At 33.5% G+C, this 14057-nt stretch overlaps 1 protein-coding gene across 1 annotated transcript; it reads right to left on the bottom strand.

Annotated features, from left to right (window-relative positions):
- Positions 1-6228: 6228 nt before the first annotated feature.
- Positions 6229-12588, bottom strand: LOC145101951 (protein MALE DISCOVERER 2-like). Its single transcript, XM_079039263.1, has 13 exons — positions 11918-12588; positions 11699-11831; positions 11411-11482; positions 11093-11236; positions 10285-10428; positions 10089-10184; positions 9901-9944; positions 9260-9682; positions 7682-7872; positions 7466-7598; positions 7110-7264; positions 6841-7023; positions 6229-6748 (listed from the first exon to the last, which is right to left on the bottom strand). Exons 1-13 carry the CDS (start codon positions 12027-12029, stop codon positions 6488-6490), a joined length of 2091 nt encoding a protein of 696 aa, XP_078895389.1. The 5' UTR covers positions 12030-12588; the 3' UTR covers positions 6229-6487.
- Positions 12589-14057: the final 1469 nt, after the last annotated feature.

The following is a 14057-nucleotide window of genomic DNA, read 5'->3' as shown; positions in this document are numbered from 1 at the left end:
GATATCTAGAATGGAGGAATATATGATCCCTTATCTAAGGACACGCATATTTGATATGATCAGAGTTGACAGCGGCTTTGGAAAGCTACGATTGCAGATCAGGATCCGAAGTCATACGCAGAATAGTTGTTAGACTTATCCAAGTGGGAGACTGTTGGATTAGTGTCTAAGTCCATAACTATTTTGGTATGTACTTGACCCGATGGTGCATGGTCCTTTTGGGTTGCCTTCACCAAAGCAACTTGATTGGAGAAATAAATAGAAGAGATGTTATTATGATTTATTAATATGTTATAAGAATAATATATTAAAGGAGAAATCATATTTGTTTAATTAATATTGGTCAATAATTAATTAAGAATTAATTTTGTGATCAAGTGTAATTAATTAAACTAGAGGGGCTGAATTGTAATTATGTGATAGTTACAAAATAAGGTAAGGATTATCTTATATATATGGTGAACGAATTTGAGGTGTAAATCCCTTAGAATTTGACTAGGATAAGGATTTCTAGGACTTATCTTATGGTTGCTTGGTGGACAAGCAACTAGATAAGGATAAGGACTAAAACCCTAATCTTTACACCTATATAAACCCTCTAGGGCTTAGGAATTCGTCCAACCCTTCCCAAGAGGTCCTAAGGACGAATTCTAACCTCCCTCCTCTCTCTTTATACCTTCTCCACTTGCTTATGGTGTTTGTAAGCCATTAGAGGAGTGACACTTGTGACTCTCAGCTTTCCAAGGTCAATTCAAGGAGGAATTGGATTGTTATTGCTATATAATAATCAAGGTATGTTCTTAAACCTATTTACATGTGAATTCTGATTTCCATATGCTAGTATTAGGGTTCAAAGTCTTGGATTCAAAGTATGTACAATAGAGAAACCTAGATCCGAGCTTTAGGGTTTGTATGAGCACATAGGATGTCTTATGACCAAAAACCCATCAATAATATCATCCATTTTTTCCAACAATAAAGATTATACCAAATAATTTAATAATCTAAACAAGCTTATAAAATGGTCCTGATACCAATTGTTGGGTTTTATTCAGAATCGTTTTCCCAAAAACGATAATAATGGCAACAAAAATTAGAAAATTAGAAGAAAAAAAAAACATAAAAGTTTTTTCAACCCATAAATTATCTTTTTAAATCTCAAAGAGATTAAATAAACCATATAAAGTTAAGTGTTACAACCTTTGAAGACTTTAATTCTCATGGAAGATGGACATTGATGAAGTGATGCATTAAACTCCCAAGGAGAAGCTCTCTATAATGTATCCACCAAAGCAAGGATCAACTACTAAAACATGTTAGCCTTCACTTGTATTAAGTTGTTATTAAGCCATTAATACTTATACCAAATTAGCCTTAAGGAGAACCAACTTGTAAGCACTTAGTTTAGGTACCAAATTGCAAAAAAGAAGAGAGGGAATGAGAGCTTTATAACCATAAAATTGGCACCCCTTTTAGAGAGAAAATGAGATGATAAATTAGTATTTTTAATCACCCTATGCATCCTTTATATAGTCTCATTCCTCAATGAAGGATCATACCTTATTTAATGTGAAAACATACTTTATAAGAGTGTAAGAACCGAAAGAAGTCAAACAATCTAACTCCCCATCCCCCTTGTCATTTATGGCTTTCATGAGTCCAAGTGCCCATCAAGTGTCTTTCACATAATGCATAACTAGTTAGTTACATCCTAACTAAATGGTTAATCAAAGTGCTCAGTTAATTTGTACACAACATATATATTCGTACCTTGTGAATATAACTAGTTTTTGTTCTCTTTTATTATTGTTTCTTAGAAACAATAATTCTCAATATGTTAGCAAAATATTATTTTCATAAAATAATAATTTTCTAATTAAATACAAGTGTTGATAATTTTATTAATAATCAAATTACTTTAATAAATAATCAATTAATATAAACTTTCTATGAGGTGTGACCCTATAGGATCATATGTCATTAACAAATATCATTCAACAATGACTTTTAGGCATAAAGATCTTTCTATGTGAATATGCACAATTCCAAATCACCATTTGAAATATAGTTTTATTATAATATATGTATGTATTTATGTTTTTTGTGTAGCTTTTACACAATAACATAAACACATACATACATGTAAACAAACATGAATATGTGTGTATATATATATATATATATATATATATATATATATATATATATATAGAGAGAGAGAGAGAGACAGAGACAGAGAGAGAAAGAGAGACAGAGAGAGAGAAATAAAGGTTTAATAGAGCAAATAAAGGTTGAGAAAGCAAGAATGAATCTAGGCCACTCTTTTTGAATCTGTCGCTTAAGCGCTCCAGTATACAAAGAGGACACAGAACATATTTTATTCATATAAGAATAAATATATACCTATTAATATATGAAATATTATATATATATATATATATATATATATATATATATATATATGAATAAGTATGTGTTTGTTTACAAATGATTATTCATATATGAATATGGTTGTTGGTGGCGGAGCTGGTGACGGTGGTTCTAGTAGTAGTAGTGGTTGTGGTGGCAAGGGTGGTGGTGGCAGTGATGGCAGACATGGTGGCAGAGGTAGTTATAGAAGTGGTGGCCGGGGTGGTGGAGGTGGTGACAGTAATGTCAGTGGTGGTAGGGGTGGTGGTGGTAATAGTGGTTGTAGCGGTGGCAGCAGTAGCAGAGGTGGTGGTGGCGGTGACACAGGTGGTTTGTGGTTATAGAGGTGATTGAAATGGCAGTGAGGAGGTGAAGGATGAGAGGGGAGGTGGTTGATTCATATTTGAATATATGTGAATTTATATTCACATATGAATATAACCGTCTCCCCGTCGTGTCAGTACAACGGAGGTTTTGCGACAAGATATAAATGAATGGTTGAGATTGATTCTTTCATTCTTAACCTTTTTTCTCAATTAAACTTTGCCTGTATAGATATATATTACTAGAAAAGAAGTTGTTTTTATGTCATGCATTGTCTATCGAAAAGGGTCACATATGACAAACATTTGTCTATCAAGGAAGTTTAGTCATCAACAATAGTTGATAAACATGTGTATGTCTTAAATGTATGACAGACATCTTCAAAATACATGTATGATACCATATGTATTTGGATGTCATGATTTTATGATTTTATAGAAATACGTATTTTTTTTTAATTGTACTAGTATTATATATACTTACTAATTCTAAAGGTGCAGATGAACAGGACTTCCCTGTGATTGGTGGACTTTTTTTTTTTTAATTTCTTAGCTTGCTGGAACATTACGTGTTGTCTCGAACCCACCGCCGATAGACACTACGTGTTATCTCCTCTTCATTGCGTAGCTTCCAATGTCATCGACTCTTTAATCAACGGGGATTGGATTGCGGTCCACCGCTTCTTCTTTATCTCTTTAAAAATCCATAAAACCACCCCGCTTCCCCATTTCTTCACCTTACCGTCAATCCACACTCAGTCTCCTCCCTCTTTAGCTACACACCTCCGATTGATCTTCGATTTACAAAGGGTCGATCAACAATCGATTTACCAAGCTTCTGGTGGAAGTGGAACCTAGGCCGGAGGTTGACGAAAGGCAAGTAGTCTAATGAACAGTACAAGTTTGAAGCCAATGGCTTTGTGGTTTGGCGTATGTGGTTGGTATATCCGGTTAATAGTGAAATCCTTAGCTGCTTTCGTTCTTTGGAGCTAGCCTTCAATTCGCATGGTCATCGGCTTTCTTCACACGTATTCTTCTGCTCTCCTACCGCTCCCTCCGCTAATCTACATGATTTCTCTCCATAAAGGTAGCATGCCACCGCCACTGTCGTTCCGATCACTATCTCTCAACTCCAACTTCATTTGGGCTCCTAATCCTCACTCTACTTCGATCTGCCAGTGCGACTCCTCTTATTTGCGTCTTCAAGTTCGATTGAATGCCCTAATCCTCACTATGTATCTATTTGGATTTGCTTCGTTTGCGACCCACCGTTACCAGATATTGAGAGGGAAGGGGAAAGACGAAGTGAAGGATTGAGGGCGTCGATCCAATTCAAACTAAATCAAATTTAATGTTTTATAATCAAAAAGTATATATTAAAGATACAAACAATCCATTACACAAAAGGTATAATTTGTCAATACATGTTTAATAACCAATATCACTCGAAAATTATTTCTGGAAAATAGAAGTTTGAGACATAAGAAGCTCAATTTTCATGAAATCATCGGTAAAAATTACCCACGGGCGAGTTTTATCTAGTAACAAATCCTTTTGTCACCCATTACCGACATGTTTTCTTCTCGAAAAGAGGCCATCGGGCCTTTGTGGTTTCTAACATGTTTAGTTTATGCTTTATGAACATATTATTGGTGAATTATTTCACAAATATATTTAAGTGTAATTGAATTGACTTGTTGACCAAAATCAATTTTGATGAATATTAAATAAGGAATGTATGGAGTGCATACTTATTTAATTTTGTTAAAGATTCTAAGTAGACTGTCGTTTATGGGCGAAGCCCCTAAACGAACGTGGGTCTGGGGCAATGCCCCTGGGAGCGGGGTCTAAGAGGTAGAACCCCTGGATGGGGTCGAGCTTGGAAAAATTTTATTTGGGTTGTATTGCTTTATTAAAAAACCATTAGAAAATTGTTTTTCTAAAAATTGACCTGATTTTGATCCTCCTTGGAAAACTCGAATTTGTAACAGTTTTGTTGGTTGCTAAAATTGTTTTAGGACGGTTTTGTTGGCTGCTAAAATTGTGTTAGGACAATTGGGCAATTCAACCCTAGGAGGTGAAGCATCAAGAATCAATGAACTTTTTCCAAACGTCAACGTTCTTTTAGAGGAAAATAATTTCCCGCCTACACAAAAATCAACGTTCCATACACAAAATTGGCGATCCCAATTGCATTTCTGTGCAATCCAATTCGTCAAAATCACATTTCCAAGAGTGTATCGGAGAATCCACGGGATCGCAAGGAAAACGTACCAAAGAGCGTTTCCATCGGCAATTGGTACACAACTGTACCGTGTTTGGGAACACCACGTTTGGAAAGCGGATTGTGGATTGGCGATCCCTATGCCTACGTACCAACCAAATACTTCAATTTGAAAGTGATAATAACGATTCTCAGAATTCCAAACGCTATTTCTTACCACATAAATCTAACACATATTACATTACCGATTGGTAGTTGTCGGTTCACAACAAAATTACAAAATAAGAAATTACATGGTAACATCTTATTCGGTATGAATAACAAAGCCCATTAATTACCATAACAATTTTGCCATATTATTTTAGACTTTCTCTATGCTTCAAGTATCTTCTTTGTTGCATATATTTTACTCATACATATGACACCAAAATAAAATAAAGCTCGTCAATGTTTTTTAAATTTTTTCTGTATAGTGTGAAACGAGGAGCTTTGTCAAATTCCTAACTTTCATTTCATAAACTTCATACATACGATATATTCGTTTCTCAAAGCCACGACAAAATATATTAAAATATAAAAGGAATATAGTATTGGGGAATCAGAACAATAAATGACAATCATTTTGTCTAATGTGATTCACTATTTGACCGCAAAAACATTCGTCAACGATATTATAGGACACCTGCACAGGCTTGCCCTGCCGAACACGAGACAAATGATTGATCCAAAAAAAAAAAATTGGCAGGCGATGCTCCTTCCCTTTACAGTTTTACTGTCTTCCCTTATTCACATAGGTAAAGATCTAATATAAGGAAGTGAAATGTCTTCCCTTAATTTCTACTTTAAAGTGTCAGTGGAAGTCTGCGATCTAAATAAGTTGTCTGATTGGTAGAGAAGGCCAAAAATAATTCAAATATAATAAATGTTTTTCAATTTCTCAACGCACTCGTACACTTATTAAATAAGGTGATTTAATCCTTAACTACCAGATATGTTGAAAAATGAAAAGGTTTGCTATATTGGAAATAATTATTCTTATTTTTTATTTTTCATTCAACGAAAAGTTACGAAACTTGTTAGTTTGTTGCTGCTTTTGTTGTAAATTAACATTCTTTTGGTTTTAAATTTTAGGTGTCTAAGTTTGTGGTTATTCCATATCCAAAATTGTTCAAATTTTATATCTCGAAATCAAAACATTAACATTCAACTACATTTTTCTAATTAAAAAAAAATATTCGACTAGGATATTAAAAAATCATATAAAAATCAAAATTGCCAAAGTCTAATTTGGTAGGTGGGTTATTTCTTTGAGCTTTATGATTTCGTTATACATCTCGGCCCTTCGGTGAAAAACCCAATCCCATAAATCTCGACACCTCATTTTGATCAAATAATTTACATACAACCTATATATCAAGTGTCAAGAAAAAAATCAAAGAAAATCCAACAAAAACTATCGCATGTACATGTTAAAAATGAGAAAATGTAGACTTTTTCGATGTATCTTTAATGTTATTCTTCTTTTTTTTTTTTATGTTTCATCTTCAGATAAGATCTCAAGTTCAGCCCACCAAAGGGGAGACAGTCTAGGGATTGCTTGCTCTGGTGAAATACCACTTTCGTCCCTAAGTTTTCGAATTATTTTATTTATCGTTGGTTTTTCGCTTCCATCTTTTTCAATGCATTCTTGAATAACTTCACAAACAACATCAAGTTCTTTCTGCTTGAATGACTTTAAGGTTGGATCGATCATATGACTAATGTTTTTATTGTCCTTCAAAAATTCTTCCACCTGTGAAAATAGCAAAATTAGAGTCAGTAGTTATTTAATAATAACATAAAAAGTTAAAAACTAAAACAAATATAGTAATTTAATGGACTTACCCAAGTTACAAGAGGCACTTGTTTGTCTGAAGAGGGATGTTTCCCAGATATAATTTCAAGCAATAAAACACCAAAACTGTATATGTTTGACTCCTTATCAGGCGTCACAACACACTTTGACTTATTTGCCCCTGATATCTTTTCTTTCTGGGAAAACTCTTTCCAGAAACTCAAGTCTGCAACCTGGAAAATCAGAAAACTTCTCAACACTAGGTCTATATTTATAAAGGATGAGAAGGGCATTTACGTCTTTTTGCACAGAAGCTTACTTTAGCAGCATTATCATCGGTTAGATAGATCATTTTTGAATTCAGATCCATGTGCACCACTGGAGGACTTAAGTCATGCATGCATTGGAGACAATATGCTACTCCTAGTATTATTCTCATCCTTGCACTCCAGTCTAGATGCTCAACTTCTTGAACTGTATTTTAAACATAAGGGTAAAATAGTCATTTACTCACATTCAAACAGTTCATTGAGTCCAAAAAAGAAACAGATTTTGCGCATACACCACTTATTTCAGATAAACATCATTTAATAAGAGGTGTAATTAGAACAAAAAAGTTAACGGAGACATGACTTTAAACACAAGGGTAAAATGGTCATTTACTTATAGAATTACCATGTAAATGCTCTGAGAGTGAGCCACTTGGAGCATACTCAAACACCATCATTCTAACAAAAGGTTTGTCCTCCTCACAATAACCAATAAGATTAACAAAGTTTTTGTGGTTCACACGTGAAAGCATCTCAATCTATAATAAAATTTTAGTTATTGAGTGATTAAAGATATATAAAATATGTTTGAAAAAAAAAACTAAAAAAGAAAAAAGAAAACCTTGTTGTGGAACAATAGCTGTGCATGTTTTGACCAATCTTTGAGTCTTGTAATGGTAGTTGAAGCAACACAAATCTCAACTCCACTTGATAATGTTCCTTTATATAAAGTACAACCTTCCATTGTTTCAATGATGTTGCTAAAATCCTCACATGCTGTTTCTAGCTCTGAATGATCTAGTTTTTGAACACCTGTGTTGTTAAATCATGATTAAGAGGATAATTAATACCTTAATTCCACTAATAAATGATAATGGTATTTAATAAAGATCCAAAAATAGTAATTTGAAGGACAATAACAACCAAAAGTCGTTCTTAGAGTATCCATGAGTTATTATTTTTGCCATGTCATCTTTCCGCTTAATTTAGTTTAATGAAAACCAATTATCATAAACCCTTTTTAAAAGTTTTTTCTTTTTTTGGTAAAATTAACTAGTTTATCGTCGTGTATCTATAGTGTTTTGTGAAGCCCACTTGTTAAATTTTATTTCTTTTTAAGCACAGATCATATTTGTATTTAATATTTTTGGATTAAAGTGAAAAGGAAATTATCTGATATTGTATAATCGAAGAAGATAAGTTTCAAAAAAATGAAAATCATTACATATGTTATAAAAATTAGAATAAAACGATGAAAATATAACATAACCGTTATGCATTTTATTATTTGATATTGGGAAACAAAATGAAATATTATCGGATGTTTAAGAAAAATAGATTAATTAGTGAAAAATAATACTACCTCCGTCCCAAATTGATAGTCCGCTTTTGACTTTTGAAGTCTTTTTTCTTCAACTTTGAACTTAAATATTTTTGTGTTTGATAGATAATACTTGATGCAAAATATATGAATGAATTGTATTTTAAATGTTTTTTCATTGTTATAAGTTTTATCAAGTAATATATAACACAAATAAAAATATTTAAGGTCAAAGTTGAAGAAAAAAGACTTCAAAAATTAAAAATGGACTATCAATTTGGGACGGAGGGGGTAATGGTTTGGAATTTGAATACAATTATGGGGGTATAATGAAATATTATTGTAGAGTTTTATGCCGAAAAGTCCTGCTATTTTGGAAAAAAAAATTGATAAAGTCCTAAATGTTTTTTTTAACAAAAAAATCCCATTATTTTGGGAAAATCACATAATCTGTTATTTCCTGTTAAAATAAAAATAAAAAAAATAAAAAAAAACGAATTTTTTCGTCAATTTGTGCAAAATGTTAAATAATCGGGACTTTTCTGTTCAAAAAAAATATCAAAAAATTTCCCTAAATAATGAAACTTTTCTGCATAAAACCCTATTATTGAATGAAGGGGATTAATGTAGAAAACAAAAAATCAAAATAAGCACTTAATAAACAATAAGTCTTTGATACAAAAAGCAAAATAAGTCATGTATCCCAATAGTACAATGTGGGCCACTATATACCTGATTCACAATCTCACACATCATAATATTGATGGGACAGGACAAGACAGTGTGGGCCAGCTGACAGGTTGCTGTAAGAATAACCTTTTTGCAAAACTTTTTTTTTTGTTTTAATTAATAATAATAGCAAGTCATAATATCATTTACCCGTAACAAATGCTTTTTGCAGTTGTCTACTAAGCCCAGGCCTCCATGGGCCCATGGTTTTGACAGCTTTATTATGACACATGAATGATAGTGTCATGGAAGTGATTAGAAGAAAAGATCCACAACACATTCCTATCAAGATTTTCCACATGTCTGAATTAGTTTGACTTTCCGTTGACTCTTCATCATCATCAGATGTTTCCGATGATGAAGATGGAGTATCATCAAATCTTTTTGTTATTTTCCAGAAACATCCGCTGCTTTTGGTACTAGGAACAACTCCTATGATGCCACCTCGTGCTGACATGTCATCATCATTATATGAAGATTCGGATGCTACATTTGTAGGTTCTTCTATTAGCTTTCGACTTGTTATGCATCCATCAATTTTTGTGTTTTCAACTATTTTGGGCGTTAATGGACCTGATAATTTACATAATAAGAGTAAATCACCATTTTACCCTTGTGTCTAGATAGGAAATAAAGTAAGGTAGAAAGATGTCTGAATGCATAAAGCCTCCGTATCCTCACTTTTCTTGTTAATTAGTCTTTTTGTATTAAGTCAAAAAAGAAACATTTCTATATGAATATATGTATCTGATTTATATCAAGTCCATTGAGTCAAAAAGAAAGTCGCATACTTTCTTCATTGACACAAGAATTGTCTGAAATGCCCTTGCTGAATCTGAAACTCGAGAAAACACACAAGAAACATGATAAAGAAGGGTTAATGTGAGTTTTCTGCATAAAAATCAATAAAAGAATTTATACATTTCAATTTCTTTTTTTTTAAAGTGTGCATATAATTAATTATATGCTTCTTTCTTACAGTTGAAATGGCTTGAGGCAATTAATAACAGTTTCTTTGAATGGGGATATAACAGAGTCTGCATTCCTTAGATGGTTAAAACCACCCTGCCATATGCTGTGTCATAATGTGTCACCATAATTTTTTAAAATAAATAAGTATCATAATTAAATATTTTAATAAATTTTTTTTTTTTTTTTTTTGTGAAAACTCTTACCAACGTCCAAGTTTCCTGTTTAGAAATCCAATTGCATCTGTAACACTGAATGTAAGGTTATCATCAAATTGTAACTTGTAGAGCAAATTCAGGCTCTCAAATTCATGTGGAATGCTTCCTTCAAGATTGTTGTTATGAAGCAACCTGATGGGAGGTTTTTTAATGAGTCAGATATACTCATTTTTCAACATTTAAGATTTTAAAGAAATTGACATGTTTTGGAAAAATATTTGATGACCCACTTTAGGAAATATCTCAAGCACAAATTAAAAGAATTCTTGTTGCTATGTTTTTTAGAAAATTCATGTCATTTTTGATTCTTGAAAGTGATAGGTTGGACCTCAAAGATCAAAGCTTTACCTTTTCTTCAAAAGAGGGTATAGTGAAATTTGTACTAAAAAACCATAATATGATTGTTATATATGTGAATGCTTGAAAAATGGAGTCAAATGTACTCATTTCTCTACATCAAGATTATAAAGAATTGTATAAAATTTCACGTAATATTTGATGACCCATTTTGAAAATGATTTCAAATAGAAACTAAGAGAAATCTTGTGGCTAAGTTTGTCATGAAATCCATGTGAATTTTGATTCTTGAAAGTAACAGATTTGACCTTAAATGTCAAAACTTAACCTTATTTTGTAAAAAGGGAAGTGAAATATAAACTCAAAATCCATAATCCGTTTGTTAGACATGTGAATGTTGAGTCAAATGTATTTGTTTCTCAATGTCAGAATCAACAAGGAACTGTATGCATTTTCATAGTACTTGTCATACTTTTAAAAATGGATTTATAGCACTTACAGATATTTTAGTGATTGCATTGTTTCAACCTCTGGTGGAATATTTCCAATCAATTTGTTATCCCTTAAATCCAGTACCTCCAACATGTTGAGTTTGCCAATCTCTTTTGGAATAACTCCATGAAAATGGTTATGTGAGAGAACACTGGAAAAACAAAAAGTTAGAAAATGTTTCAAGTCTCTCAAATCAATTCTCCCTCTGTTAAAAAATTCAAAACACATACTAACATACTCGTTTATCTTTAATCAAATGTCTTTTATACCCCTTCATAATTGGAAGAAAAAAAATAGTGGGTAAGAATTAGAACTTGACACTTACAGACGTCTCAAGTGAGTGAGATTCCCTAACTCAGGTGTGAGTACTCCTTCCAAAGATAGCCCTTTGAGATCACTTCAAGAAAAGGATATAATTACATCCAAAAATCGATTGTTATTCAAATGTCTATAGAATAACCAATATAGAATCACAAAATAAAGAAAATCTTGTGGTCTTGTGGATCAAATTCATAAAATCAACAACGATTTATGATCATATTGATTGGATGAAAAAGTAGCTTGTAACTTCACAAATGAAGAACATTGAAAACACATACTTCCATTTACTTACAGAGTATGCACATTGCCAAAGACACACTGAACATAAGACCATGAGCATGGATCATTGTCATCCACATTCCAACTTGCAAAGGCTCCATATGGATCATGAGATACTCTTGCTTTAAAATCCAACAATGCCAATCCTGCATTTTTGTTGATAAATGATACAAACAGTTGAAACACATACCTTGATATACTTAAACTGATTAAAAAGTAAAAATAAGCATACCTTCGGGATTCAGGGAAGAACACCCATGAGCTAGAACAAGAATCAAAAGCGGGAAATAAGAATACTTGATTTCATTTGTTGCCCATCTACCCCCCATTGTACTCAAAACCATATGTCGTGATTGTGTAGTCAGCAGCTGTTTCTGCCACCACACACCTCTCTGAATGCGCCAGCTTTCTTTTCCTACAAATCACTGGTAGCCCTCTTCAAGTTAATGATCAAATGGGGGTTTTTCATTTTCCTAGGGTTTCCGATCGCACCAGAAATGAGGGCATGAAGGGAAATCAAAGCTTATATCAATCGTCTGGTTTTTTTCAGTTGATATCTATCTCTCGTGTACAATGTATATACTAAACAAAAGGAAATATTGGTGAAAATATAATACACCTAGGTATGTGAGAAGAAGATGATGAAGATTGGTGGCACGATTGAGATGAGAAGATAGAAACATAAATGAAGAATTTCCTTGAAAACAAAAGGATTTAAGAAGTATGAATAGTTCTTAACCACCCTTTTCAGGATGATCTCAGAGGAGGACCCTCTTTCCGACCATCTGAAGGAAGGGGGAAAGAATCCTGATCCCCCTTGTTTGTTGTTTGCGTCTCCAAAACTCGTAGGACATGTCTCTATTACCCCAACACCATGGTCACAACCTACCCCCACGAACAACGAACGACGAACATTCTTCACCTTTTTTTTTTTTTTTTTAAGGGATAATCACTTTTTTTAAAAGCTAAAATACTTTTTTTATATACATTACATATACGTTTATTTATGCATATTTAATCCTTATCACCGATTATTCCGGGTAAATTAGAAAAAAAAATGACTTCATAAGGTAATATATTTCTCATTTTGTACACATTTTCTCCTTAATACTCTTTTTTGCATATTTAATCTTTAATATTTTTTTGTTGCAAAATAAATCATTGTTATTTTTATACATATTCAGTGCATATGAACAGATTCTTTAGGTTTTACGCATGCATCCTACGTGCTACATCATTAATAAGATGTTCGGAGTTGTTGATGTTTATGTCAACCGCGGCCTCGGTTGCTTGGTTGTTTAGTTCTTGTAATTTGGCTTAGGTCTTGTGTTCTTTACAAAAGTTATAATAGACTAAAAAACGAACGTGTGGATGTAAAGATAGTTATAATTCGAGATCATGTGAAGAAGTACGATGTTCAGAGCACAAGACATAAGCAACCAAGCAGTCGAGGTCGCGGTGGCCATAACCATCAACGGCTCCAAACACCTTATTAATAATTATACCACATAGGATGCCATGAGCGATAGTGGAGTATACAACATATTAGTATTAGCAATGCACATGATGGAGCACCATGAGCCATAGTGGAGCATTATGATGCACAAGTGGCGCATCATGAATAATAGTGGCCCAACATCCATCATGGTGGCACAACGTGGTGTATTCCTTGAGCATCACCAACTTCTAAGTATCCTTGAACAATCTTGAACATCATAGAAGACTTCATAGTATATGTGGCTCATCAAGAATGTCATGGCTCATCAAGTAATCAAAATGGTGCATCCTGCACCAAGATAGCGCATCTTGCATAATGATGGCTCATCTTGTGCAAGGATGGTGCAACATCCTCCAAGCATGGTGTAACTTCCTTCAAAGTGGTGCAAATTCCTTCCAAGGTGGCACACGATCTTCCAAGTTGGCACAACTTCTTCCACTTGGGGGCAACATCTACCATAGTGGAGCAACATGGTCCAAAGTGGCGCAACATGTATGCCAATGGTGCAACATGCTTGCCACTTGGCCCAACACTTAACTAAATGGTGCAACAATGCATCAAGTTGCTCCATTCCACTCCCAAGTGCTCCAAACCTCTTACAGATGCCCCATACCCCCTTTTAGATGATTCGTTCCTTTGACACTTGATCCGTTCCTTTATCAGATGATTCATTCCATTCTCATATGATCGATTCCTTTGTTACATGCTCCCTGAACCCCAAGTGCTCCATTGAGTTCTAAGTGATCCATTGAACTCAAATGTTTCATGAGAAAGCTCTAAATGCTCAATGACATCGCCTCCCAAAGGAAGTCCACCTCCTCCCACCAATCTCGTGTTTTTTCTTTCAGAAGACAAGAAGCAATCTGACCTTCGA

This window comes from Lactuca serriola, chromosome 4 (assembly GCF_051521515.1).
Source record: "Lactuca serriola cultivar US96UC23 chromosome 4, Lser_US96UC23_V15, whole genome shotgun sequence".
Lineage (NCBI taxonomy): Eukaryota > Viridiplantae > Streptophyta > Magnoliopsida > Asterales > Asteraceae > Lactuca > Lactuca serriola.
This window is presented reverse-complemented; position numbering and strand designations above follow the sequence as displayed.

Coding starts and splice junctions, on each gene's coding strand:
- LOC145101951 (XM_079039263.1), bottom strand. CDS start 12,029: ATGGTTTTGAGTACAATGGGGGGTAGATGGGCAACAAATGAAATCAAG. Junction 10,429..11,092: donor ATGCAATCACTAAAATATCT/GTAAGTGCTATA, acceptor ACCTCCCATCAG/GTTGCTTCATAACAACAATC. Junction 10,185..10,284: donor AACAGGAAACTTGGACGTTG/GTAAGAGTTTTC, acceptor ATTATGACACAG/CATATGGCAGGGTGGTTTTA.